Source organism: Camelus bactrianus, chromosome 10, assembly GCF_048773025.1.
Source record: "Camelus bactrianus isolate YW-2024 breed Bactrian camel chromosome 10, ASM4877302v1, whole genome shotgun sequence".
Lineage (NCBI taxonomy): Eukaryota > Metazoa > Chordata > Mammalia > Artiodactyla > Camelidae > Camelus > Camelus bactrianus.
The window spans coordinates 36350001-36377144 of NC_133548.1; the positions used below are offsets into that span (position 1 = coordinate 36350001).

Sequence of the window (27144 nt, forward strand, 5' to 3'; positions counted from 1 at the left end):
GTCCAGTGGTAGAAGCTGTTCTCAGTGGGCTGAAAAGTAAAAGGGATTGAAGATGACCCTTTGGAGAAGAAAGCTGTCAGTCTGTGAGGAAGCAGAGTGCTCAGTCTCCGATCATTCACTTGTATCTGGGAAGGACTGCATGTTGCATCCCAGAGTTATCTTTTTTTTTTTTTTTTTTCCTTAAAGATGAGTTTGTAATCTCTTACAGTCAAGTTTTAAGTATATCTGGCTGGTTAACAAAGGAACCTCCTCTGTGAAATTACAGCGGAGGGATATCCCTGCCCTGTGGGACTGAGACAGTGCTGATCTCATTAGATGGAGCACGGTACACACTGGAAGGAGGGTTATGTGAACTGTAATATGATCTCATATTTGCGGCTCTAGACCACACAGGGCATTGTTTCTAACTATTCTTTTAGTACTTGGAGATGTATATATTTTACTTTATTAAACTCCTTTATAATGATGGTTTGGGAGGACAGACTGATATACACTTAGAATCTTACCACATTCTATGAGATTGTTTTGAAATTCTAGCCTTCTAATTTTTTCCTGGTGTTTAATGTAATGCATACTTGTGAAGTAAAATGGCAGGGGTAGGGGCAGAGTCAGGGATGCAAACATTACCATGAGGAACAGAGTAGAATGTGAAATTCCTGCACAATTGATATGGAAGTTTGGGTGTGGACTATCTACTGCATAAGTAATTGGTTATAAAAATTGATTTCACATTTCAATATGACCATTTTATAGTGGCTGTATCAAAATATCCTGTTTGGTGCCTTTTGGAACAGGGAGGCCCCATGGCACAGAGCAGGGTATGAGGGCAGGAGACCCCAAGCCTTCTTTTTAGATAAGGCTGGGTTGGGGGCCAGCCAGTGGATCTGCTCTCAGGGACATAGCAGCTCCTGCATGCTCCCAAGGGGACCTTTACCTCATTTTACAACCCTACCACCTGTGTCCCTCCCTCCACCGTCAGCTAGTTACCATGGTTTGGTCTCTGGCACCAGGGCTCACTGTTGCACTGGGGTCTTTAGGGTCACCCCCAGATGGCTAGCACTGGGGGGATGGCAGGCAGTGCATAAGTGGAGGGCGCAGGCTAGAGGATGAGCTGAGGGCTTTGTGGCACTGCCCCACTGGGGGCTCGTACTGTCTGGGCATGACTGGCAAAACGAGGAGTGGGCCACAGCGCCAGACTGCGGGCGGTATGGTGGGAGCGTGGCTAAGACGTGCTGTGCATGGTTGGCATTTTGCTTCAGGCAGAGTGAACAGTGGATGGTAAAGTCATGATCTCCGTTGGGGGAGCCCCCAGCCTGGTTTCTGCCGCTGCCAGCACTGCTGTTTGAGGAGTCAGGCACGGCCCCTTCCTCAGAGACATATTTCTCTCTGTCTTTGGGAAATCAATAGCAAACCCTGCCACCTGGTGGCAAGCAGACAAGCCAGGAAAGTCTGGGCTGAAGAGATCTTAAAATTACCTCCTGTAATTGTAAAGATAAAGATAAAAAGGGAGAAGAAAGCTAGCATTTTTGAATGACAGCCACTTCTAATCTTGACAACAATCTATTAAATGGTTCTTCACAGCCCCATTTTACAGTAAGGAGAGGGAGGACATAAAAGACACTAACCTGAGGTCCTATAGGTAGGAAGTGATGAGATGAGTTTAAAAACAACTAGAGCAGCATTTCTCAAACATCAGCCACTGGAGGCCACGTTAAAACACAGGTGGGAGGGTAGAGCTCATGCTTAGCGTGCGCGAGGTCCTGGGTTCAATCCCCGGTACCTTCGTTAAATTTAAAAAAAAAAAATGAAGAGAATAGCTAAAAACACGGGTGGCTGGGCCCCCACCCCCAGGGTTTCTGGTTTCGAGTGGGGGCCCGATAACCTGCATGTCAAATAAGTTCCCAGATGGTGCTGATGCTGCCGGACTACACTTTGAGTAGCGCTGGCTTAGAATAAGGTCTGGCACATGGTAAGCACTATGTGAAGGTTTGTGAGATGAAATTGATAGATGAAGGTGGAGTCAGGATTCCAACCCAGGCCTGACTCCAAAACCTGTCTTTTTACATCATGCTGCCTCTCAAGGCTTAATAAGGCTTAATAAGACTCTCTCCTTGGCTCCTTGCTGAATTTTTATTTCAGAAAATAAAATGGCTGGTTCATAGTAGTTTTCCTGATCCTGTCCAGCTTTTGCGAGCCGGAGTATTTGCTGAAGGGCTGGTTGTGCGTCAGGACTTTCTCAGACTGTGGACAATAGCACAGAATGTGAGATACAGTTCCTGCTTGGTTGGATAAGAGACATCTTGCAAATAGGAGAAGGTTACGTCAACACAGTACCTTGGAAAAGCTACAGACTGTACAGTAACCAGGTCAGAGCAGAGCAGGAAGCCCGAGGGCATGGCATTGCCTCCGTGGAACAGGCGTGGGCCAGTGTCCTGGGGAATGAGTGAGATTTGGTGATATGGCAAGGGGGGCTCATACAGGGAGGGGAAGGAGGAACAGTATTATGAGAATAAGGAGAAGGCAGGAGGGAGCACCCACTGGTAAAGGTACTTTCTGCGAGTCAGGCGTGGAGCCTGTGTTCTCTTGTCTCATTTATTCTTCAGGACGGCCCTATGAGGCAGGTGTTTCTGTCTTCATGTTACAGTTAAGGAGTCTGAGGCTCAGAGCAGTCAGGTAAGCTGCCTAGGGTCACACAGCCGGTGGACTCAACCCTAGTTCAGACTACCTCTGCTTTTTCCACTGCAAAAAGTTTCCTTTGCCCAGGTGTGTAGGAGGCCAGGCAAGATAAGGGCCCAGCAGGTGCAGGGGTGCACCTGGGAGGGGATGCCTCCATAAGTGTTTGACCCTCAACGCCCAACTTGCCCCAGTCTGATCCTGGCCCCAGTAGGAGGGGCAGTGAGGAAACAGCAGGAAGGCAAGGTGGGTTGAGGTCAGGTGCTAGAGGGCTATAAGTACCAGGCAGAGGGGTTTAGATTGAACTTCATAAGCAGCAGGGAGGAGGTAATATCCGTTTATTTTATTTTATTTTTTTTTTAATGGAGGTACTGGGGATTGAACCCAGGACCTAGTGCATGCTAAGCACACACTCTATTGCTGAGCTGTACCCTCCCCTCCCACAGCAGGAAGCCACTGAAGTTTTTGGAGCGCAGGAGTGACTGGATCTAAGCAGCTGACTGTGTACGGCATGGAAACTTAGGAAAGTCTCAGAGTTATCTGGGGGAGGGAATTAATTAGTATCTGGACTAGAGTAAAAGGGAAAGAAAAGAACTAATGCCAGCCACTTCCTTTAAGAACCTTCAGAACTTGGCGCTAGGGAAAGTCTTGGTGACTGGGAGGAGGCATTTCCTAGAAATATGCACACCTATTGGAAGAGCTGACTGACAACAAAAGAGGGCAGGTTTAATCACACCGCACTTGAAGTGATGGGTATAGTACAGCCAGGTCAGCCCAGTAGGGGGGTTGACACTCCAAGGTTGATAGAGAAAATGATTCTGGACTCTGCTGCGAAGGGAAGAAATGACTGAAGTCCTGGGTGTCTCCTTTGATTGTTTCTGTGGGGGTCTTTCTGGCTTTTCTCACATGCCTGGCTTTGTGGTTTTACTTGGCTGTGTTTCCAGAAGCCTAGCAGACCCCTTGCTGGTCCTCTTACCTGTCCTCTCCTTTCTCCTCAGCCTGCCCTTGAACCAGACCCTTCCTCGCCAGGGTCCCAGCCAGCCCCTGTCCTTCCCAGAAAACTACCAGACTCTTCCCAAGAGCACCCGACACCCCTCAGGGAGCTCTTCGCCCCCTCCTCGAAATCTGCCGAGTGACTATAAGTACGCGCAGGACCGAGCCAGCCACCTGAAGATGTCGAGCGAGGAGCGCCGGGCACACCGCGATGGCACCGTGTGGCAGCTCTACGAGTGGCAGCAGCGCCAGCAGTTCCGCCACGGCAGCCCCACGGCACCCATCGGTGCCAGCTCCCCGGAGTTCACTGACCAGGGCCGCAGCAGGAGCATGTTAGAGGTGCCCCGCTCCATCTCTGTGCCTCCATCTCCCTCGGACATCCCTCCCCCGGGACCCCCGAGGGTCTTCCCACCCCGGCGGCCACACACGCCAGCAGAGAGGGTCACTGTGAAGCCACCGGACCAGAGGAGGAGTGTGGACATCTCGCTGGGGGGTTCTCCCAGGAAGGCATGGGGCCACACCACCAAGGTGAGACTCCGGAGGCCCAGCATTAGGGTGCTGGGAGCCTTACATGGTTTGAACACAAATTTGAGCAGTTTGGTATTATGATAGGTAGCATTTACACAGAACGTATAGGTGCTGAGTGCAGCACTAAAGGCTTTGCTTTAATTCTTACAACACCCCTATGAGGTAGGCGCTCATATTACAGGCTCCCCACTCCCCACTACCTAAAAGTAAAGTGTTCCTGTGAAACCTTTCATAAGCCAAAATGGTGTGAAGTGAAGAGGCAAGTACCTTTTTCTGTAAAAGTGAAAATCCTCTTTGGATTTCTTTCGGTTATCAAGAAGAGGTAGTAAGGTGGTCTTCTGTAAAAGCAAAGTGGCATAAAGCAAACTTTTGTGAAACAGGGGGATACCTGTATGCCTGTTTCACAGATGAGAACTCTGAGGCATGAAGAAATGAAGTTACTTGCACAGGGTCACACAACTAGAAGTCTGCTTCCTCGCAGCTTGAAAGGCAGGAAAAGATGTCTGTGTTCAGCTAGTTCAATTATTTATACTAACTTGACTTAAGTTTTAACTCTCTGAGGGGCTCTCACAGTTTGTTGTTGTTATAACCCGGTGAGAAAGACATGGATCCCCGTTTGACAGAAGAAGAGTCTAAGGCTCAGAGAGGTGCAGTGCCATGTGCTCGGCTGCCCTGGCAGTGAGTGGCAGAGGTTCTGGCCCCAGCTCCGTCTCCTTGCCCTGTCTCACGTGACTTCTTGTCTCCTCACTGCAGAACTCCTCTCACATGGACCGACGCTCCATGCCCTCCATGGGTTACATGACCCACACTGTCAGCGCTCCCAGTTTACATGGAAAATCGGTAAGCGGTGCCTCCTCTCCGCCTCCTGGTGAATGATCTGATATAGCCTGCGAAAGGCTAATCCCATCAGAGTTCTCCCCTGACCCTGTCAGGTGCAATCCAAAGGGCAGCTATCAACCCCATTTTAGAGATGAGGAAACTAAGGCTCAGAGAAGTCAAATGATTTGCTCAGGCTCAGCCCACTGGCACTGGGTCTTCCCAAGGTCAGCAGAATTGCTTGGGGGAAGTGGAGGAGAATGTGGTGTTTCTTCTCTTTCGGGCAGCATTTAGTCTGCAGCATTTTCCAGCCACCTGTTTTCTTCTCCCATTAGCTCTTGTCCTTTCTTCCCGGTCTTTGCTTTGATTAGTTCACTGTCTTCAGAGCTTGAGTCTGGGTGAGGTTGCATTGCTGGTGGCTGTTTCCTGAGAAAACTACTTCCTGCCGCCGCTTTTTCTGCCAGTCACTTTTTTTGTCCTAATGAGAGAATTAACGCAGTAATTACTTCAGGGTGTCACATCAGTGCTGTCCCGGCACCGGGGTGAAGAGTAGTTATAGCGTCGTGCTCTTGCGGTGGCTAATTTCCTCGTGATGTGTCTACATGCCTGCAGCTGGAGGAGCTCTCACTGCTTCTCACCCGGTTACGGCGGCACCAGGCCAAGCTGGCCAGTGTGCGAAATTTCGCCATCGGCCAGTTGCTGCAGCACCAGCTGACCTTCCCCACCTGCCAGGTCAGCTCTGGTGGGCTCTCTCAGGGCCGGGGTCCACCCCGGGGGAAAAGGAGTGACATGCTGGCCCGTGCTCCCTCGTGCCCGTGCTCTAGTCTGTCCTGCTGTCTGGCTCTCTCCCTTGTCCCCCGCCTGTTTGCTTCTGGATGCTGCTGCCAGCCACTGCAGCCGTGCTGGGGCCCAAGCCCCTGGTGCTGGGGAGGAGGCTGCATGTGGTGTGAGGAACCTGAACTGTGGCTTCTGTGGCTGTGAGTAGTGACTGCCAGGCTGGTGTGTGGTCATGTCCAAAGGGCTGTGCTGACTGTCATCCTTGTTGCCACCTTGAGCGCTCTTTGGGATGCTGCGAGGTGTGCATCAGCCTGGAGGGAGAAGGCTGTCTCATCCAGACAGTGCCCTGCTGGTTGACAGAGCGTCCTCACATCCCTCAACCTGGTGAACTTCACTGTAACCTGGGACAGGTTAGGTAAGGGGGCGGGTAACAAAGTGACTTGTCCAGGATCCCTCAGCTAGTGGCATGCAGGCTAGAGCCAAAATCCACGCCCTGTCTGGCACAGTGTTCTGAACTGTTTCCAAGGCATGACGGGTTGTAGGCGTGCTCCTCAAAGAGCGGCCAGGCGGTTGTTCTCGCCGGGCATCCTGAGCGGCTTAGAGAAGATGCTGGTCCACATGAGGCTGAGCCCTTTAGGCTGCACAGAAGTAGGCAGAGGGCAGATGAGGCGAATGATGAGACTGTCACCTTCCTTACCTGTCCTGTTTTAGTGGGGCCTGGGGGACTCAGGAAATGTATTTGGAAAAACGAATGTAAGGGAGCATGTGCAGAAATCTTACATTGTTAATTCCAGTGATATTTTAATAACATTCCTCTGCTCTGTCCCTCTTACTGCTGTCAGACTGGGCTGATTGAGGAAGTAAGGATGGGTAAGGGGACAGTTTAGGGGCAGAAATAAGATGTGCAAGTCACTGGTGTCCCCGGCAGTGGTCCTTCAGGTTTTCTCATGCCTAAAAGCACTGCCTGAGCATTTCACATTATTTACTTTTGTGTCTGTTTTACATCAGAGCTGTAAACTTGGACCACCTTCCTAGCCCTGGCTTGCTTTGGCTTGCTGGGAAGTCTCTTAGTCGTCTGAGAAAGTCATGCCTACACTATTTTTCTTAAGCTTTTATAGGCCCTCTGCTCACAGTTAGCTTCTGTGATCTGTTACATGGGAAGCACAAGTTTTAGGAAATCAAAGAATCTTTTCCTTGTTCTCAGTGTTTCTGGTAGTCATACTGAAGAACCCAGCGGGCTGTCAGAGACGATGCAGGCAGGTAGGTCTGCCTGCGCCTTCCTTATCTAGCTCATGACACAGCCGCGTTGGCTCCATGCTGAGCAAAGGCAGCCAAAACTTCCAGGGAACTTGTAGCGGCTACTGGTGCTTATCTTTCTGGAACACAAGGTCATAGGGGGACCTCTCTGGGTCACCTAGGTCATCTCCCTGCCTCTTGCAGGCATCCATCCACACCAATCAGGGGGTCATTTTGCTTCATGCATGTGAAGTGGCCAGTGCAGAGGTTTGATGACAAGAACTGGAGCATTGGTGAGCGCTGAGGCTCTTCCAGGTAGACCTGTCTAGCTCTGTCCGTGCTTTCTCTCTCCTCCCCATCAAATTGCCCCCATCCAATGAGGGGACAAACTGGCTTTCCCCACATGGTGGACCCGCAGGACCCACCATGCTGAAAGGGCTCTGAGCTGCACCGAGACATTTGCGCTTCCTCTGTGGCCTGGATGTGTTGTCTGCTGTGGTCTCTTGCCCCCGAAGCTGCACGGTGTGAATGATTTACACATGAGGCCCTGAGTTACGGACCCCTTGGTGTTTATAACTGTCTTTTTCTGTCTGTGCTTCACTTAAAGGCTGACGATACCTACCTCCAGCTGAAGAAAGACCTGGAGTACCTGGACCTAAAGGTGAGTGGCTGCAGGGGTCTTGATTTCCCTTGCTTTTTGGATGCTTAGATTCCTGACGGTGTCAGCCTCGTTGGAGCCCAGCCCAAAGCCATAGGCTGTGCAGGTCTCGTCAAATAAGGGTTCCAAATGAAGACATCTTCTGTCATCAGAAGGGAGTTTTTTGTTTTTGAGTTTTTTATTTTTCTATGTTGCTGTGGCTTTTGAAAAGTTTACTTTTTAAGTTGAATGTAGTTGACATATAACATTGTATTAGTTCTGGGTTGACAACATGATGATTTGATGTTTGTATAGATTGGGAAATGATCACAAGTCTAGTTAACATCCATCACCATTCTTGGTTACAATATTTTTTTTCTTGTGATGACAACTCTTAAGATTTACTGTCTTAGAGGCTTTCAAATATGTAATACAATATTATTAGCTATAGTCACCATGCTGTACATTACATCCCCATGACTTAACTTATTTTATAACTAGAAGTTTGTACCTTTCAGGAGAGTTTTATTTCTTACAGTCTCAGACTCTGGGCTCTTCCCAGTTTCTTGTGAATTCTGCTGTAAGGGCTCTGGCTTACAGAATGTGGGCATGAGGGCTTGATCTCTTCTTGTCCTTGGTCAGAACCTCAAGTTCCCTCCAAATAGTAACCAGTGGCTTCTTCAGAGCCTCCAGTGGGGTGGGGATGGGTTTGGTTTACGGGGTGTCACTGATGTGTGTTTTCAGGCACAAGCAGTTTGGTGGATTGTTCAGTTTTGTTGCTGGGAGAGCAAGTTCCACATGGACTTATGTGGCTCTGAGGGGCGCAATTGTCTCCCATCTGCATTTAGGAGATGAACACCCTCCCTGTAGATGACAAAGCTTCAGGCTCTAAGTCAGCCTCCATAACACAGAGAAAGCCCAGGAAAGCTGCTGTGGAAGCTAGAGACGTTCTGCTTGGAAGAGAGCTGCTGCTGTTTTTTTCCCCACAGCTCTCTGAAAGCTCCCACTGTGAAGAGCTCTTCTTATATCTGAGCCATGACACAGACTGAAGGAATGTGACCTTTAATTAACTACGGGTATAAGAGGGCGGGCGAGGTGCCCCGTGGAAGGACACCCAGGTGACTGCCATGGGGGCATGCCTCTCCCAGCCCCCAGTGTACCTGGCTTGAGATGTTTTTAACCCAGGGATCGGCACCCAGCCTTGTAAAAGCAGGGGTATGAACACTAGGCCCCAAGGTAGCAGATGGGGGGCCTCCTGACTCTGAGGCAAGATCGGGGCCTTTGGTTAGGAATCGCTCAGTTGACTTATATTATCTGTTAATAAGCTGAGCACTCCCGGTATACCCACCTCTGGAGAAGCCTAAGGGAGATGCAAGAGAAAAATTGAGGCTCTCTGGACTCGAGAAACTTCCAAACGATCTAGGCTGGGGAAAGAAAATATCCCCAAATAACACCGATTTATTTGCAGTGAGTATACAAAGATCTGTCTGGCTCAGAGCTGAGAGGGTGAGGATCACTGTGGGCTGTGATACTGGGAAGGCTTCTGGAGGAGATGGCACGTGTCTGGAGCCTTAAAGAACCAGAGGGTTTGGGTTGGTTGAGATTAAAGGGAAGGGAACAGTGGGAGCCAAGGAGAGCGAGGGTGAGGGTGGTATGTCTGGGGCAGGGGGAAGTGGAGGCAGGTAGTCCAGGCTCCTGCTTCTGTCCTGGGCTTTAGGAAGGAAGGTGCAGGAAACATCTGTCTTCTGATTCCTGTTTGTGGGATAGCTGAAACTCACAGTTGATCTAGAGAGAGGATCCAGCTCAGGTTTGTTTTGTTTAAAGACTGAAGAACTTGAGCTAAATAAAGGGGATCTAGGGAGAGAGAGAAACTGAGGCACAGGATAGCAGAGCAGAGCCAGGAGTCCTCACGTGTCCTGACTGCCTGCATAAACTGAAGAGCAGTAGAGGGTATAATGTGTGTCAGTCACCACGTTTTACTTTATTTCTCTTAAATTATGTAACCCTTGCTGTAGCCCTCTGAGGGAGGTGGTGTTACCTTTTTCCCACTAACTAAGGCTCAGAGAAGTAAATGACTTTCCCAAAGCCAAGGCCACATTAGTAGTTACTGGAGAGCTGATATCTGGGTGTAGGGCTGACCCTGAAGCTGGTGCTCTTAATCACCCTGCCTCCCAGCCACTCTTAAAATGTTGCTTCTACTGTGGACCCAAAGGCATTAAGTCTTTTATGGAGCTGAACTGGGGTCCATCTGCCAGGAAGTATGTATGATGTGGTACAAGCAAGGTGCATCCTTGGGGTGTTTCATCAGCTAGGAGCTGAATGTGACCAGGACATTAACTAGTGATTAGATGGTGTCACTGTTTGTCATGGAAAACAGCTGTGTTGATACCAGAACTTCCCTGGTCTTATAGCTGTTACTCCAGTTGCTAAGCTCCTCTTAGATAACCAGTCCCCCAAATGAACAGCACCAGCAGGTGAGAGACGCTTGGCTTACCAGCAACATGTGTGGGAAAAGATGCTGGGGTTTGTGCTGTGTGTGAGTCATCATTCAGAAAGGCTCATGCCACCTTGGCCTCCTTCCAAGGGACAGGGCACCCAAATCAGGGAGGCAGTGGGTCTGCTCTGCTCAGATCCCAGATGGGTGTCTCACTTCAGGATCCAGTTGAGTAAAGGGCTGGAATCAAAGGAGGTGCTGAGGAACTGTGAGAACCATGGCTAAGAAGTGTATTAGGTGGGATGGGATGCTTTTGTTCACAGCGTCTAAACCCCACATCAGCCGGCTGAGCCACGAAGGGAATCTGCTGCTTCACGTGGCCAGGGCCTGCCTTCCAGGGGCTTGGGCACATCGCCCCTCTTCTACTTCCTACGTGGCCAGGGAAGAAAAGTGGCCGCTTGCACACCCAGGTTCGCTTTGTCCCAGCCCAGCCTCCCTGTGAAGAGAAGGAAGGGTTCCCTAATGGGAAAGCAAACTGGGCAGAAACAGGCAACGCATCAACAGCCACACAGCTGCAGTGCCGGATGGTTGCGGAGGAATGGGCAGTTCAGGCAAGACACAGAGACCGTCTGTAAAGCTCTGAAATATTACCATGTGTCTTCCGTGGTCTAAGGTGGGGATTAAGGCAAGTGGATAGCAGCTACAAGTAGACAGGTTTCAGTGTAGTAGAAGAAAAACTCTAAAAGGGCCACCATAGGTCGTGGTGACCTCCCCATCACTGGGATGCAGCTGAGGCCAGGTGAGCACTGAATGGGAGGAGTGACCGGATCAGGAACGCCCTCAGGCCCGATGGCTCTTGAGAGCCTCTGATACGCTAGACAGGAGGAGCTGATGCTGAGCCCAGCTGGGCTTCCTGAGACGAGGGCCTCTGAGGACATAAGTGAACTGGGCCCTGGAGCCCAGCCTGGGTGTGGAGATGGCAATGAACGCACCCCACTGTGACCATCTTCTTGTGAGAAGTCCCTCCTGGGTCCTTGTGGGGAGAATAAGAAGGTGAACTTCTCTGGAGAAGGGTGTGGTTGCCCTGCCCCTAGGAGGCCTAGAGTCCCCCTGTGTCCTTGTCCCAAAGGCCACAGACTTAGGGATCCAGAGTCCATGTCGCTTCCACCCCCATCAGCTGACACTCAGCTTTCAGAACCAGCTGGTGGTGTTTGCTTGCCCGTGTGTTGTGGAGTTTGCTCTCCTGAAGTGAGCGTTCCTGCTGGGGTGCCAAGTGATCAAATAAAGGCAGGCTCCACTGTCTTAGAAGACTCTCTGTATTACTGTTCTTTCTGGAAACGTTTACTGCCTTGGCATTTTACTTGGCGGTGCCAGGGTGGAGGGGATTTCATGTTGCTTAAGCGTCTGTTCCTGCCTGGCAATGTTTGGACACCGGATGTTCATTGCTTCACTTAATCCTCCCAGCAACTTTGAGCAAATAAGGATTATTATCCCTACCTTACTAACCAGGAACCCAAGTAACAGAGAGGTGACTTCTGCAGAGTTCTGCACTGGGGTGTGAACTCAGTGACTAACTCCACACCTGCCTTCTTTCTTCTGTATACCATGTCCTTTGCCCACCCTAAAGCTGAATTCACTGAATTGTGTTTCTGGCATTAAAGTTCTGCTCTTCAGTCCCTTACACCCCAGCCAGGTCTGAAAAGGGAGTGTGCAGGTTCTCAGCTGTTGACAGCTTGAATTGTTTTTATGCAGCGGGGAAGCACAGCTGGGAAAGTGAGGTGGAGGGTGCCGGCAGTGGTGCCTTTTAGGAGGAGCAAGTTGCAGTCAGCCCCAGAGGCGGGGGATGTCATCAGTGATGCCGAGTGCCTGGCCTTCAGACTCTTCCTGTTTAAGCCTGAGAGCTGGGCTTCTCTGTTCAGGGTTTGTTTCCAGTTAGCTTCTGGAGCAATTTCTTAAGTCATTGTCTGGACACTATCTATCTCAGGATCACCTGAGAGCTTGATGAAAAAAAAAATTGCAGATCTAGAGGGTTCCAGTGAATTAAAACCTCTGGTAATGGTGCCCAGAATTCCGCATTTTTAAAATCAAGCGCTGGGGTGATTCTTGTGCACACTAAATTGAGGTCTGTTGTTCTGGAGAGAGATTGTTAACCCGGTCATGAACTAGAACAACTAGGGGAGTCTTTAAATGAATATGAATGCTTGGATCCTATCCCTTACAGACTCTGATTTAGTTGGTAATACTCAGATATTACTCTTTAAAAAAGAAAGTTAGAAGAAGAAGAAAAACAACCCCTGAGGTGTTTCTAATATGTAGCCATGGCTGAGAAACATGGTTTCCAAGCAATGGTCCTCAAAGTGTGATCCCAAATGAACATCAGCAGTTCCTGGGAATTTGTTAGAAATGCAAAACCTTGGGTCCCACCCCAGAGCTGCGTAGTGGGAACCTGTGGAGGTGGAGCCTAGCAAGTCTGAATATTAACAGCCCTCTGGGTGATTGAAGCCTGCTCAAGTTTGAGAGCCACTTTTAGAATAGTGGTTCCCAATCCTGACGGCACATTAGTCTCCTCCAGGAGAGGGCTTTTAAGAATCCCAGGCCCCACTCCAGACCAGTTACATCCCGATTCTCTTGGAGTGGGACTCAGGCGTCCATACATTTTAAAGCTCCTGGGTGGTCCCAGTGTTGGAGCCAGGGTTGGGATGCAGCGTCTTGGTGGATGGAGACAGTGTTCCCTCAAAGGAGCTGGAAGCCTTTGGGATCATTGGTAAGACATCATTTTTGAAGTGTGGAGTCAAAGGTGGAAAATGTTGGGCAGGGGTGAGACTAATGCTTCACTCTGAACATTCGGTATCTTATAGTTTGTGACCAGGGAGGATGAAGGAAGAAGTAGAGGCCCCCCTCACCTCCTAGGCAGAACCAGGGAGGGCACGGGCACTAAAATCGGCACTCTCGCATAAACTGGCCTGTGCGAAGATCCATCAGGCAGCGCTTATGAACCCCCATTTACAGAGGAGGGAACTGAAGTCTGGAGAGGTCCCCCAGCTGGGAAGCAGCGTAGCCAGACTGAGACTTCCTCAGCTGAACTGCACAACCCTCACATACTCCTTCAGGCTTCCCCTGGCCAGTTCCCCAGATTCTGGCTCCTTCAAATGTCATTTGATGTCTCACCTGTTACGTTTTGTTGTATTTGCCTTTTTGTTTGGAACAGATAAAAAATAATGAACCTTTGATCAACGTGCTTTACAAAGTGCTGAAGAAGTCAGCACGGGGCTGTCGGCCCAGGAGAAGCGTAAGATGATCTGATCTGTGTCTCCAGGCGGGGCCATTCCATTGCTTCTGGCTCAGTGCCGACTCCATCACTTGCTTAACCAGGGGCTCTCCTGACCGCCCCCAGGCTTCCTGCAAGTCATTTTGGTTTATTTTCATTCTATTGAAGCTCCCTCAGCATTTTGGCTGGTGCGCAGGCTGAGCCTCTCACCCGTGGTGTTCTGTGGCTCCATCTTTTGTGCTGCCATGGGGGGTGGTGGGAGGGGGTGGGGCTTGCCTAGCTTGCCACCAGCTTGTGTTGTGTTTCCATTGTCACTTGTCTGCCTCCGCGGTGAGGGCTGACCTAGAGCATGAATTCCTTGGGAGGGAGCAGCAGTTCCTGGTCACCTTGGAGGAGCCGGGTGTCCTAAGATTCCTCCCTGGGATTAGCGTGGCTCTTCTTCGGGGCAGGGTGTTGTCTGAAAACAGTCTGGAACTGGAGTAGGGTAAAATGCCCACCCTCACCATGCCCCGCTTTGAGTGGTGCAGAAGTGGTGTGTGAAATGTGGCCAGCTTTTACAGCATTCCAGAGGGGGCTGCAGGCTGGGAAGCAGGTGTGTGTCCAGTCATCTTGAGCCCTGAGTACAGGTGTCTTGGGATGTGGTGGAGGGGAGTAAGATGCCTGGGCAGCCTTTAATTCCTTTCTGAAGCAGAGACTCTTTCAAATGGATGAGTGCCCACTGACTTTCACTTTTCCTGGTCACAGAGATGCCAGGGACCCATAGTTGATTCTTTTAATAGATTTAAACATTGCTATCACAAAGGGCAATTTGAAAAGGAAAGTTAGATATGGCTGTGTCTTAGTAGCCTTGGCGCTCTGGAACAAAGCTGAATTCAGAAGCTTAAAGGACCTCTGAGCTGTGTGAACATTGTCACGAAGCCCGTGCTCCAAAGCCTGTGACCTTTAACCCTTAGGCAATGGTCTCAGGCCCTGAGCACAGCCAGGTCACCTTGCTTTGTTCTATTCACAGACTCACTAAGCAGATGCTTCTCAAATATCCACAGTATGCTGGGCCCTGGGTTGGGCTTTGAGGATACAGAGAAAATGCATCACAGGCCCCACAGTCAGCCCAGTTAGGTTACCGACTAGTGAGGGGAGACGGAACGTATCGCTACTAAGGCCCATAGTAGTGGCAGACCCAGGTGTGGGACAATGTCCTTTAATGGGCACCAAACCCAGATGGAGCAAGGGAGACAGGAAAGAACAGCAAATGTGTCACCTCTGCTGAGTTTCTAATCCTAAGGGACTCAGTCATTTGAATTCCTAATTCATAGCACGTTAAAAGCAGCACATTAAAAGGGGGACAAAGAGAAAGTGACTTCTTAGGAAAGAGGGAGTGCTAACATCCTCAGAGAGAAGAGAAACATGTCAGTCTGAAGTGGAAGTGAAAGCACGGAAATTTGGGAACATTTAACCAAGTAGGCAAATAGTCCTAAACACGGACTTCTAAGAAATTCTGCATTACTGGTTTTTATAATCATGACTCTGATTCATCCCCCACAAGGTTGAATTTATATTCAGTATTCTGTGAAGGCAGTGAAGGACATACTTTTAGAAGGCTTTCCATCAAAAAGTTTGAAAGACTCAGCTTTCTGAAAGTGCCCTTTTTGTGTAGAAACACCTCATTCCTTGCCTGATGGTGCTGGGTAAATGAGGCCCTGCTCAGCTAGAGTCTCTGCCTTGCTATTTCAGTATCAAAAAAGATATCATCTGGAAAAAGCTTCACTGGCATAAAGGGAAGAGTTTTGCTAAGAGGAAAACTCCCCAAAGCATGTCTCCACTTGAAAATGGTTTCTTCCTGGGAAATGCGCTAAGGGTCAGCACCCTGGAGAGTAGACAAGTTCATCACCCCTCACTCTGGTGAAGGACTGTGACACAGCGAAGACTTCCCCACCTCTACCTGCTGGGTTCCCCTGGGTTTAAAGGCCCAAGTCTTGTCTGGGAAATTCTGCTGTTTGTGATTAATAACCCTCTCTCCTTTCCTGCACCCCCCACCCCTTGTCCCCAAGGAGCCAGCACAGTCTGTTTTTTGTAGATTGTTGCTGTGGTCAGTGTGTTCTGTGACTGTGTGTATGGTTGTATGTACACATAATTTGCCAGTTTGAGGAGCAGAATTTGGAGTTCTTCTTTCTCTAGGACTGACCTGCATGTATTTCCCTTTGACCTACCTGCAAGGCAGTAAATACTTTGCCAAGTGCCTTCCAGTGTGCCACGCCTTCCTTTCAGGGCTGACTTTACCAAGATGAAGAAGACAGTGGTCCCTGTCCTCTGCTGTGCCACCAGAGCATCGGAATGGTGGGGGCGGGGCTACAGCCCAGGCGCAGTCCTCAGCGCAAGGCATGGAGAGGGCTTCTCCCTTGACCTTGACCTTTGGACTTGCTGGTGATACTTGTCAGGGAGAAGGGAGTGTCGGCCAGTTGAATACATGGCTGGCTTGAGTTGAGGGGAATATTTGCTAATATATTTCTGCTTGTGATTCACACTCACAAACTTGATAGAGCAGGGAGAAAGTGAGGGCCGTGTCTCCAGCGGCTGTGTGTTCATCCGCACTGGGACCTGCTGCAAAGTACACACGCCACCTGTCTCTGCTGTGGTCAGCTCCACCCTCCATTTTTCTGGTCAGATCGCAAAATGGAGTTCAGCAAGACGGCCTCCTTTACATGGTGCACATTTGACCCAGCTGTCCCTGACCATGGCTTAGCTGTGGGGGTGCGTCTTTGAAAAGGGTCCCCCTGCCCCTGCACAGCTTTTGGCAAGAAGGAGATTTGGAGGAAATGAAAACATGGACTCAAGAGTTAGGCCTTGGTGTTGTATGGGTCAGTGAGAGATGGGCAACATGTTGCCCACACTGGGTCCTGGGAAAGATGGCAAATGTGGGATTCCACTAGCCTGTAAGTCTGAGTGATTTTTTTTTTTTCCTACCGCTTTGTGGTTTCCTTTCTTGACAGGACAGGGTAACCTGTAACTTGTATTACAAGTACGGCCTAACCTTAGCGATTCAGGGATCAGTTGAAAACCCCAACCAGGCATTCTCTGGGTTCCTTCTTCCCTTGGCCAGATCCTTTTCCCAAATAGTGGAGAGTGAGGAGGGCTGGTCTTACTCATGGGGAGGTGGGCTGCTCAGATGTTCTTAAATCAGAGCTTGATGATACCCAGGGGATTTGCTCATTCTTCTTGGCCTACCCACCCCACAGCCCTGGGTGGGGGTCATGGACTTCTGTTATCTGAGTTTGACCCCAGGTTTAGTAGCAAAACTCTCTCTTAAATCAATGGCAAATCTTTTGAGATTCATACTGAGCTCATTTGGGGAAAATTTAAGCTTTTTACACTGGAGATACTGTAACTTGAAAGTCTGTTTTTGTTCATTTGAGAAATTTACGAGTACTAATAAGATCTCAAAAAGGTTTTGTTTTTTCCCTAAAATGAAATACACATAAAAGTAAAGCAGGGATTGCCCAAGTTTTTTGCCCTTTCCATGCTGTGACCCTACCTGCCACTGCCAAGACTTCCACACCTGCCCATTAAAGGGCTAACTTTTCTTCCTGAGTTCTGATCCTGAACCCTGTAGTTAAATCTCCTTTAAATTGTTCACCTCCCAGATGACAGGCCGGGATCTTCTCAAGGACCGAAGTCTGAAGCCGGTGAAGATTGCCGAGAGTGACATTGACGTGAGTGAGCAGAGTGACAGGCTGACCCCTTGGCTGCCTGCTACCTCCAAACCCGGGGTGGCAGCTTCAGGCAGGGTTTAGATGGTTCTGTAGCCAACGGCTTTCTGATCACACTCCAAGGCCATGCACTTTTCTCATCATCCCAGGCCCTCTCCAACCTGTTCTGTTCACAGGTCAAACTGAGTGTCTTCTGTGAACAAGACAGGATCCTGCAGGACTTAGAAGACAAGATACGAGCCCTCAAGGAGAACAAAGTATGCACCAGTTTTGCATAATCTTGGGCTGGGTGGTGTGGGATTTGTCATCCTGTCTTTCCGCTCTGTAGCCTAGTCTCATGTTAGTATTGAAAAACAGGTATTAATGTATCCAGAACAGTGTCTTTGGGTTTAAAGGGTATTTTTTGTGGAGCTTCTATCTGAAACTGTATAGGGAGACCTCAGCATACTTATTTCAAGTACCACCTCCCCGACCTTAATACTGCCCTGGCCCGTCTCTCCTTGGAGGCCCTGTGAGGTGAGCCTGGGAGCGGAGGGCTCCACTGGCTTATTTGTGATGACCCTGGACCCCTAAACCCAAGGGAAGGGGGCTGCCTTGGAGAAGGTGGCCATAGTCATAACAGGGCTGGGGTTTTCACTTCCTAAGGCCCCTTTCCCCTTGAGATCTGGGAAATAGAGGAAGCAACTCTGGTGGGAGGGGAGAAGTGGTCTGGGGGCCACTGATGTTTAGTGTGAATTTTTTCTTTTCTGCATTTAAGTGGCATTAAGTTTGTGGTACTCAAGGTTTCTATATAATACACTCTTTTTTCAAGAGCTTAGCAAGTTTTCCATCTGTTTGTTGGTTTAGCCTCATAGTTTGTCCCATAAGAAGTGGATGGCCTTCGGCCTACTAAATAGATGAGAAATCTGAGGTGCAAATTTGTTACGTCTTTGTCCCAGGAGTCCTCCCAGTGGGCAGAGTCAGAGCTGGAATCAGAGGCCCTGACTTTCAGGCCCCCAGCTGGATCTTGGCCCTTCAGCCTCAGTTAGATCCAGCAGGTTTGTTTAGTTCCTGGCATGGTGGGGGAGTCTCAAGGGACTGTCCTGAACAATCCTCTTGCTCTTTGGCCCTGGTCTGATGCAGGATCAGCTAGAATCCGTGCTGGAGGTCTTGCACAGACAGATGGAACAGTACCGAGACCAGCCCCAGCACCTGGAGAAGATTGCCTACCAGCAGAGGCTGCTGCAGGAGGACCTTGTCCACATCCGGGCAGAGCTCTCCAGAGAGTCCACAGTGCGTAGAGGGTGTGGAGGATGGCAGACACCCCCCTACCCTATCCGTTCCCTTCCCAGGATGGGCTAGCCAGGAGGCCACTTTTCTCATCTCCCAAGCTGTAGTTGAGTTGGTGGCCAGGGGTGAGAGTCTTGGAGTAGCAGAACTCCTCCAGGCTGCCTCCTGACTGTAGCTTACTTTGTCCAGGTTGACAAGTCTATCTCTACTGGTGCCTTAAGCTGTTCTATCAGTGACTCCTGGATGGCTACAGTGACACCCAAAGGGTCAGATGTCTCAAAACAGCCTGCCATGTTGTTCCCCTGATCCGTGTGCAGTTAATTCTAAGATGTCAGAATTTCTGCTTTTTTATTTGTACATCTGATGTGATACAGGCCCTGTCTGCTGGAGCTGAGAACCAAAGCATCCTCAAGGGTGGGAGAGGGCACAGGGCAGGTGGCCAGGGTCAGAGCGTGAATGAGAAGACAACCCTATCTCTCTGCCGAGGCCTGCCTGGGGCTCACTGGGCTCCCCTTCCCCTTCTCCCGGCTGGGGCAGCAGAGGGCAGGAGCACAGGTGCTTATGGGCCCTTCTGGGGGGCCACTGAGAATGAGAAGCACTTCCTTATCCCACAGGAGATGGAAAACGCCTGGAATGAATACCTGAAGCTGGAGAGAGATGTGGAGCAGCTGAAACAGACGCTGCAGGAGCAACACAGAAGAGCCTTTTTCTTCCAGGTGACCCAAGGTTTCTTCATCCCTTCTGAGCTCTGGTTTCTTCTGAGAGCCTACCCCTGTGGGGGCCCTTCACCACCCCAGGCTCTCCTCTGGGGAATCCTTCCCCCAGCCAGACAGTTGTGAGAAGCCTCACCTCAGCCCCCTCTGCCTCTCCGCTCTCAAAGACAAGGTCTTGGGTGTTTTTTTTTTTTTTTAAGAGGTTTTACTACTGATCATTTGTAGTACCATGCTGTACTGTACTGATCATTTGAGACTACTGTCTCCCTCAGAGGAGACACTACTACTGACCTTAAGAACCTTACGGAGACTTGAGGGTCATCTGTCCTCTGTGGTTCTTGGCCTGGTCTTGGGGTCCTAGCTGCTCACTTAGCAGCAGGAAGCCCCGCCTCCTTCCCTCCCTGACTCCTGGGGATTGATGTCATTAAGCCCTCACCGGATCGGTGGTGTGAATTCACGTTCATCGAGGCGCTTCTGGTCTCAGGTGGCCATTCGCATTTCTGGAGGCCAGGCTGGGCGATGCCTGTGGCTGCGGCCCCTGCCTCGCTCAGGAGAGGCAGCCTTAGAGCCCTGCCTCCTCGACTTTAAAGCCAGGCCGCCCATTGATAGCTGCCTCTGACTCCAAAGGTGAGCGAGTGAAAGTCCTGTGTGGTTTTCCTTCTTGCGGCGGGTTGGGTCCTTCTGCTGTCAGTGTTCCCTCATTGGGGTGCCCAGCCAGGCTTCCACCCCACCCTCAAGATTTTGAAAATGGAAAATAACCCACTTTCAAACCCAACTTCAGATCCATGTCTCCTCTTTCAGGGCTCTGACATAAATTCAGTTTATTTGAATTCAGCAAGCATTGAGGCTTCTTGTGTACAGGGCCCTGTGCTGGGCCAGTTTAGGAGCTAGAGTTGCTAACTGATGAAGTAGCTCTAGCCAGCGCTCTTCACTGAAGTGATTTAATGAATGTGTTGACTATCTAGACACCAGCATCACCCCGAGAAAAGAGAAGGAATTCGAGAGGGGGTTTAGGTTTGTGGACCAGGAGGTTTTCCCAGGCGCTGCTATCCCTCCACTCACCACTTGGAGCTGGTCCCAGAGAGCCGGGTCCAGGACCACATGGAAGAGACTCTTGCCTGTGGCTAAGGTTGGCCTATGAGGTCACCCAGAACTTGTCTAGCTTCTGTAGCTGTTGTTTTTTCCCCATAATTTGCCTTCATTTGAACTAACATTTTCCTCTTCTTTTTGAATCCCCAGCATTTAACATAGTGGCTTGAAATAAATAGATGAATATTGTTGGCAAAGTCCTTCAAACAGTTCTCTAGTTACTTGTTCCTTGAACTGTCCTGTCTCATAATATTTACCTTCTTGGACTTCAGTGATTCACATGAATTTCAGCAGTATTTTTTTTTTTTTTAGCTTTTCATTCCTTATGTTTCTTTAATCATACAAATAACACAAATGCATCTCTCTGAAAAATTTATACAATGAGAAGCAAAACCAAAAAAGGATGCAAAAGCTCCTCCTCCCTTCCTCTCTCTGCCCCAGTCCCATCGCCTTCCCTGTACGTAATCAGTGCCATCAGTTTGCAGCGTTGCCTTCCAGATCATTTTCTACACATTTCCAAATGTATGTACATACATAGTATCATATAATTTATTTGCGGGTGGGAGTTGGATTTACTTAAAGAGGAATCATACTTTCACATTATTTGATAACCCACTTTTTTGTCATAACTTTGTTATGGGAATCTTTCCAGGAAAGATACCCCCAAGCTTATTCTGCCCACAACAATAGCTATTTAAATTTAAACATAAATTAATTTAAATTAACCAAAATTAAAAATACATTTCTTAATCACACTAGAATCATTTCATGTGTTCAGTGGCCATATGTGGCTAGTGGCTTCTATATTGGACAGCACAGATTGTAGAAAATTTCCATAATTTCAGAAATTGTATTGGACATTGTTGGTCTGAGTCAATGAGATTAGTTTTTAACTGCTACGTAGTATTTCGTAGTCTGGATACTCCATACTTTTATTTAGCCATTCCTCCTCTATAGGCATGTAAGTTATTTGCAGTGATTTGCTTTTATAATCAGTGTCACAATGAGCATTTATGTAACTGCCTTTTTAAGCTTGTTTATAAGCATCATTCTAAGATAGGCTCCTAGGAGTGGACTTGTTGGGTTGAAATGAGTGTGCATGTTAAATGTTGACAGATACTGCCAGATCCCTCTCTGCAGGGCTGCACTCATTTGCCCTTCCACTCCAGTGCATGAGAGCACTGAACCTGTTTACCCACATCCTTGCCAGCACTTGATGTTATCAGTGTTTTTAGCTTTTGCCAGCTTGCCTGCTAAAAAAGGACATCTTGTTTTAATTTGCGTATATTTAAATACTAGTAGGTTACACATCTTTTCATATGATTATTGGCTATTTGTATTTCTATTGTGCCTTATTTAACAATGATTTAATGTACAGCAGGTCCACAGTCCTTCTTTCCCCTCCAAAAACCAAATAGGTCTTGTCACAGACTTCTAGAGAACCTAGCCCTGTTAGTTACTAGGAGACAGGCCAATTTGAAGCCTGGTTCCTGCAGCTCTGTTTCCACCCAGCCTAGTGGCATTGCCCAGGCTTTACCTGGGTGTCACAGTGACCTGGGAAGCTCACAAAGCCCTTCTTTGAGCAGGCTCCATGCTAACTTCTTTGGTGTAATTCTAGGCCAGACAAGCTGTTAGAGTCCTGAATAAATCATTGACACCGGAGACAGGCTTGCAGCCCCAGATGCAAATTCTTAGTAATGGGGCTGGGAAACTCGCTTCTCTTTAGCCAGGTTTGGCTGTGAGAAAATCCATGGCCTTTTTGGTAAAGATGAGTAGCTTTATTTATGAAGATCCTCATGGCCACTAGGCAGGGAAACCGGAGGATAAAAGAACTTCCAGGGAACTGTGAGAGTCAGTAATAGGTGAGGCAACCTATAGGTGTCCCTGCTTCTGGACAATGAGTTCAAGCCTTTGCTGAATGTGGAACATAGGAGCCTTCCTGCACAGTGTGATGTGAGGATAGAGGGGTGAAACCCCACCTTTGTGCTCCCCAAAAGCTTCATTCACCTTGTCATTAAGTTCTGAAATTCCATTGTCTTTGGGGAGAGATAGAAGTTCTCTGGCCTTTGCTCCTCTCTGCTCTTCTTTTACATGTCAGGGTGACAGGCAAAACGGGGGCAGCATTGTGAACTTACAGAAGTAGGCCAGGTAGACGGCCAGGGAGGAGAGAGATGACTTAAGCCTCAGGCTCGTCCTTCACCTGTTCCCAACACTCTGCTCAGGGACCTCAGCTCTAGAGATAGTCCCGTTTGCCCAGGCGTACATCTGTCCTAGGACACTTGCACTTCAGTGCGGAGCTGAGCATCAAGCCTTATATTTGCTTACAGCCCTGAGGACATGCACTGGCGTTGGAAGGGTGGGGAGAGTATGAGAGTGTGAGCCCCTTCGAGGAGGGAGGCCTCAGACGTCTGTTGTCACAGCTGTTGGTCAGTATTTGATCAAGGAACTTTATGTGGTTGGTCCTTTATTTATTCAGCATCACGTACTGAGAATCTGCTCCGTACCCAGCCCTGTGGGGATGTATCCAGGAGCAGTGGTCTAGGTGCAGGATCGGGCAGATCCGTAAATAACGCACGTGTGAGAACTCTTCCAATTAAGGGTGGCCAGGTGCCCTCAGAGGAGACAGGGGAGTGGAGCCTTCCTTTTTAAGTCCATGGGGTGGGACCGTGATAATTTTAAAATTAGAAGAATACCATATCTGATGTTTAAACAACTCAATTAAAAGAAACCCGCGACCCCTGCTCACGTCTTTCTAGGGCCTCTTCCCAGGTGGTTTTGGTTGTAACTTTCAAAGTGAGGTCACATAGCCTGGCTCTTCTTCCCTTGTGCTTTAAAAAAATAACAGCTTTATCATGTAATTCACATACCACAAAATTCACTATTTTAAAGTGAATTAAATTTAAATGCAGTGATTTTTACTACATTCACAGAGTTGTGTGACCATCCCCAACAATTAATTGTATAACATCTTCATCATGCCCAGAAAGAAACTCAGTACCCAGTAACAACCACGCCCCATTCCCACCCCAGCTCTCAACGCCTGCTCTAGCCGAGCACTAATCGACTTTTGTCTTTATGGATTTACCTATACTGGGCGTTTCATATAAATGAAGTCATACAATATGTGGAATTTTGTGTCTGGCGTCTTTCACGTGACATAATGTTTGCAAGGTTCATCCATGTTGTAGCACATATATTCATTCCTTTTTGCTGCCAGGTACTATCCACTGCCCATGTACTCTTAACTAAACCCCAGATCCCAGGATAGATGCTCTTTATATCCTGGGGATAGTGTAACCTCTAGTCCTTGCCTTTTCTTCCCTTCTGCCGTGGTTGCCTAAGACAGCCTGTTTTTTAAATCGTAAAATACACATAAAATAAAAATTACAACCTTCACCATTTTTAAGTGTACAGTTTGGTAGTGTTAAGTGTAGTCACGTTATTATACACCCACATCTCCAGAAATTTTTTCATCTCGCAAAATTGCAACTCTGGACGCATTAAACAACTGTCCCAGTCCCTTGTCTCCCCAGCCGCTGGCAACCACCCTTCTACTTTCTGTTTCTGAATTTGGCTACTCTGGATAACCTCGTATAAGTGGAATCATACAGTATTTAAGACAGTCTGTTTTTAAATTAGGTGAACAGGTGAGCGCTCCTCTGAAATCTCTCCCCTGGACCTCGGGCATCTTCCACGCCTGCACTTCTCCAGGGAGCTGCGAAGCAGGCATGGTTATAGCCCCGGTGGGATTTCCAAAGGGGATACTGACCCCCAGGGTCAGGGGCTCTGTCTGAAATGACAGCATTCTGGTAAGGAGCTAAAAAGGAAATGAACAACTGGCCTCATCTTCCTCAGGAGAAATCGCAGATACAGAAGGATCTCTGGAGGATTGAAGATGTCATTGCAGGCCTGAGTGCAAATAAAGAGAACTTTAGAATCCTGGTGGAATCGGTCAAAAATCCGGGTGAGCGGGCCATCTTCCTGGGGGTGAGGGTGTTGGAGGCCAGCACCCAGGGATGTGGGATGGCCCCTGGGAATGTTGGATCTTCATGGCGTAAATCACTCCTGTGTCCTCCGAGGAAGAGGATCTTTGTTCCATCGCACCCTTTGCTTCCCTCCGTGCCCCTCAGAGAGAAAAACGGTGCCTTTGCTTCCTCACCCGCCTGTGCCTTCACTCTCGACTTCTGAGAGCAAGCCGCCCACGCAGCCCAGCCCTCCCACCAGCCCAGTGCGGACCCCTCTGGAGGTTCGACTTTTCCCCCAGCTGCAAACCTACCTGCCGTACCGACCTCACCCACCCCAGCTGAGGAAGGTGACGTCCCCCCTGCACTCACCAACCAAGACGAAGCCCAAAGTTGTGAGTATTGACGACCAGGAGCCGAGCACGATCGTTTCCTTTCTGGTGGATGATTGTTCCTCTCTGTCCTCAGGTCAGCTTCTCTTGGGAAAGAAGCTTTTTAGGAAACTTGGGGAGACAGAACCAGGCAGAGTCCTGAGGGGTTCCTGAGCTGTGAGCACTTAAGGAGTGATGGGGGCCCTGCCGTTGTGCTTAGTCTCTCTGAGCTAGAAGGGCCCTGAGAGGTGGTCTAGCCCAGCCCTCCCCATTTACAGCTGAGAGGGCTGAGGCCAAGTAAGAGGAAGTGACTGCACTGAGCAGGGCGGAATTTGTGATCTGCATCGTGCAGGGAGGTGTGTGCCTGCCCTGTGCAGGGCTTCGTGCATATCTGCAGTTACATAAGCCTGTGGGCAGTGAGTGCATCTCAGCAGAAGAGCGTCCTTATCTTCACCTGTAGCTGAGCACCATGCTGGGTTGCGAGGATGCATGTGATCTTCACAACAGCATCATGGAGTAGAGGCAGGAAGGGCAGTATCCCCATCCCACAGACAAGAGAACTGAGGTCTTACAGTGTTAACATTTGCATAAGGTCTCCATGCTAGTGGATCCAATCCGCATTTCCCGGCCATTCTTTGTACCATCTGACGTCTAATTAGACATTCAGCCCTGGTCCTCAGGTCAGGCCTGTGGCCCATGAGGTTGCCGAGGCCAGCACCTTGGCTTGCCTGACATGGAGAAGGGCCAAGCCCTTGGCCAAATCTGGGAGCACAGGAGGCTCTAAGGAAATAGAAGGCATGGTCCGGGCTCATGTCTCCAGGGCCAGGCCAGCCTTGGCTGGGAAAAACGAGGGGCCTGGTCCAAGTGACAGGGGAGCTATGGCAAAGGGGACCTTGGAATGGGGCCTCCAGGTTTTTGCCAACAAGGGCTTGGAGGAGCTTTGCCTGGGCACCGTGTGTTTAGGACGTCTGACGAGATCGGTGCACGGTGCTGGCTGAAACACACAAGTTCCCGTACCTGGTCCTCACTGTTCACCTGCTTCCAGCCACAGCCCAGGGCCCAGAGCTAGAAGACAGGTGCTGGGACCCAGGGTCATTGTGAATTTCTTTATCCTGAGATCTCCTTCCCAGTGCCAGATCAAAGAGTCATGGAGCACCAGCCACCAAATAGGAGGTAGAAAATAGCAAAACAAATAGAAGGAATGACTGGGGCAGACGGCTGCTGCCAGCTGGGACGAGGAGCAAAGGGAAACAAGCAGGGCTGCCTGGATCGCAGCCATTGTCTCTCTCTGGGTCCTCAGACAGGACCCATCTCCTCTCTCAGCTTCTTCAGTTTCCCCTTATGCAGAACAGGCAGCTTGAAATAGACGATCATGGAGATTCCTCTTCAGAGCTTAGTCTCTGTGGCTTCGAGCCAGGGCTTTTCAACTTGGTTGAACAACAGGGTTACCAAGGAGGGGACAGGATCTTTTCTCCCCTCCTAGTACTGTATGTGTGTTCATTTTTTAAATTGTTGGTTGCTTGTTTTATATTTATATTTGTAAAATAATGATATGCATCCTGAAATTGACATAAAACATGAATATATAATTTAGCAAATAGTAATAGAGACCACTTACGTTGTACCAACACCCAGACCAAGAAATAGAACTTTTCTAGCAACCAGAAGCCCTTGGAGCCTGTGGGGCCCTTCTCAGTGCAGGCCCTTTCTCTTTCTGCCAGAGGTGCATATAAGCTGTAGTCCTTTTTTTTTTTTTTTTTTTTAATTTTTAACTGAAATATAGTCAGTTTATAATGTTGTGTTAATTTTTGATGTATAGCATAGTGATTCAGTTATACATATATATTCATTTTCATAATAGGCTGTTACAAGATATTAAATATGGTTCCCTGTGCATATAGCTGTAGTTCTTTCATTTTGTTTGGTTTCTCTTGTATTTAATGTCATTTATGTTTTTATTAGACAATATCCTGAAAGGGTGCAAAATAAAAGGATATAAAAAGTATGTAAAATGTCTCCCTCCCAGCCTCTATCGTGAGACATTCTATTGCCTTCAATGAAAGGCAATCAGAGGTTTGTGTGTATCTTTCTGTGGGGCTTTTTACAAATTGGTGATTCTGAGATCTTGTCAGGGTTGGAAATTACTGATGCTCAGAGAGCCTATGGGTATCTTGGGTAGGCGGTTTAAACTTCTCACAACAATGAAATGTGTTGCTTTAAAAGAATGCTGATAAACCTTTGCCAAACAAGCTTGCAGAACCCTTCCCTGAATTCTGAAAAATTCTGAAAAACAAAGCAAAATTAGACCAAGAAAAGGGGCGTTTAGGAGGAAGGAGTCTTGATGGTCATTTGTCCCAGAAGTGGGTGTTCATGGCAGCCGGGGGCCAGGCTGTCGGTCTGTAGAGAAGCCACAGCCTTGAGAGAGCACTGTGGACTGGGGGTTCAAGGAAAATAGTTACATTCATCACAGTGCAGGGAGTGGGCTGCAGGGAAGGCAGTGAGTCACCCATCTCGACTGCCTATTCAGTGCCTGCGTCAGGAAGGAGGAAATATTTTGTAACCATGCACATTTTTGATAGAAAGGGCAGGAGGATGTCGACTGTCCTTGCTCAGATCCCCCGCCTGCTGGAGGGAGGACGCAGAGACTGTGCAGGGACAGTGAGCCAGCTCAGTC

The 27144-nt window shown here is 48.9% G+C and overlaps 1 protein-coding gene across 14 annotated transcripts in view; it reads left to right on the top strand.

Annotated features, from left to right (window-relative positions):
• PLEKHA7 (pleckstrin homology domain containing A7) overlaps positions 1-27144 on the top strand; it is a 207619-nt gene that overhangs the window by 165914 nt on the left and 14561 nt on the right. For 10 of the 14 annotated variants that reach the window (XR_012509671.1, XR_012509672.1, XM_074372318.1 and 7 more), the window contains 11 exons: positions 3672-4194; positions 4948-5034; positions 5623-5742; positions 7631-7684; positions 13303-13383; positions 17001-17069; positions 17243-17323; positions 18189-18338; positions 18950-19051; positions 23993-24101; positions 24268-24494. Coding sequence is in view for 12 of the 14 variants with exons in the window: in XM_074372318.1 (XP_074228419.1) it covers positions 3672-4194; positions 4948-5034; positions 5623-5742; positions 7631-7684; positions 13303-13383; positions 17001-17069; positions 17243-17323; positions 18189-18338; positions 18950-19051; positions 23993-24101; positions 24268-24494 (1603 nt within the window). In the remaining 2 variants the exon portion in view is untranslated. The remainder of the gene's footprint in view (positions 1-3671; positions 4195-4947; positions 5035-5622; positions 5743-7630; positions 7685-13302; positions 13384-17000; positions 17070-17242; positions 17324-18188; positions 18339-18949; positions 19052-23992; positions 24102-24267; positions 24495-27144) is intronic. The other 4 variants (XM_074372315.1, XM_074372316.1, XM_074372311.1 and 1 more) reach the window with 3 other exon arrangements.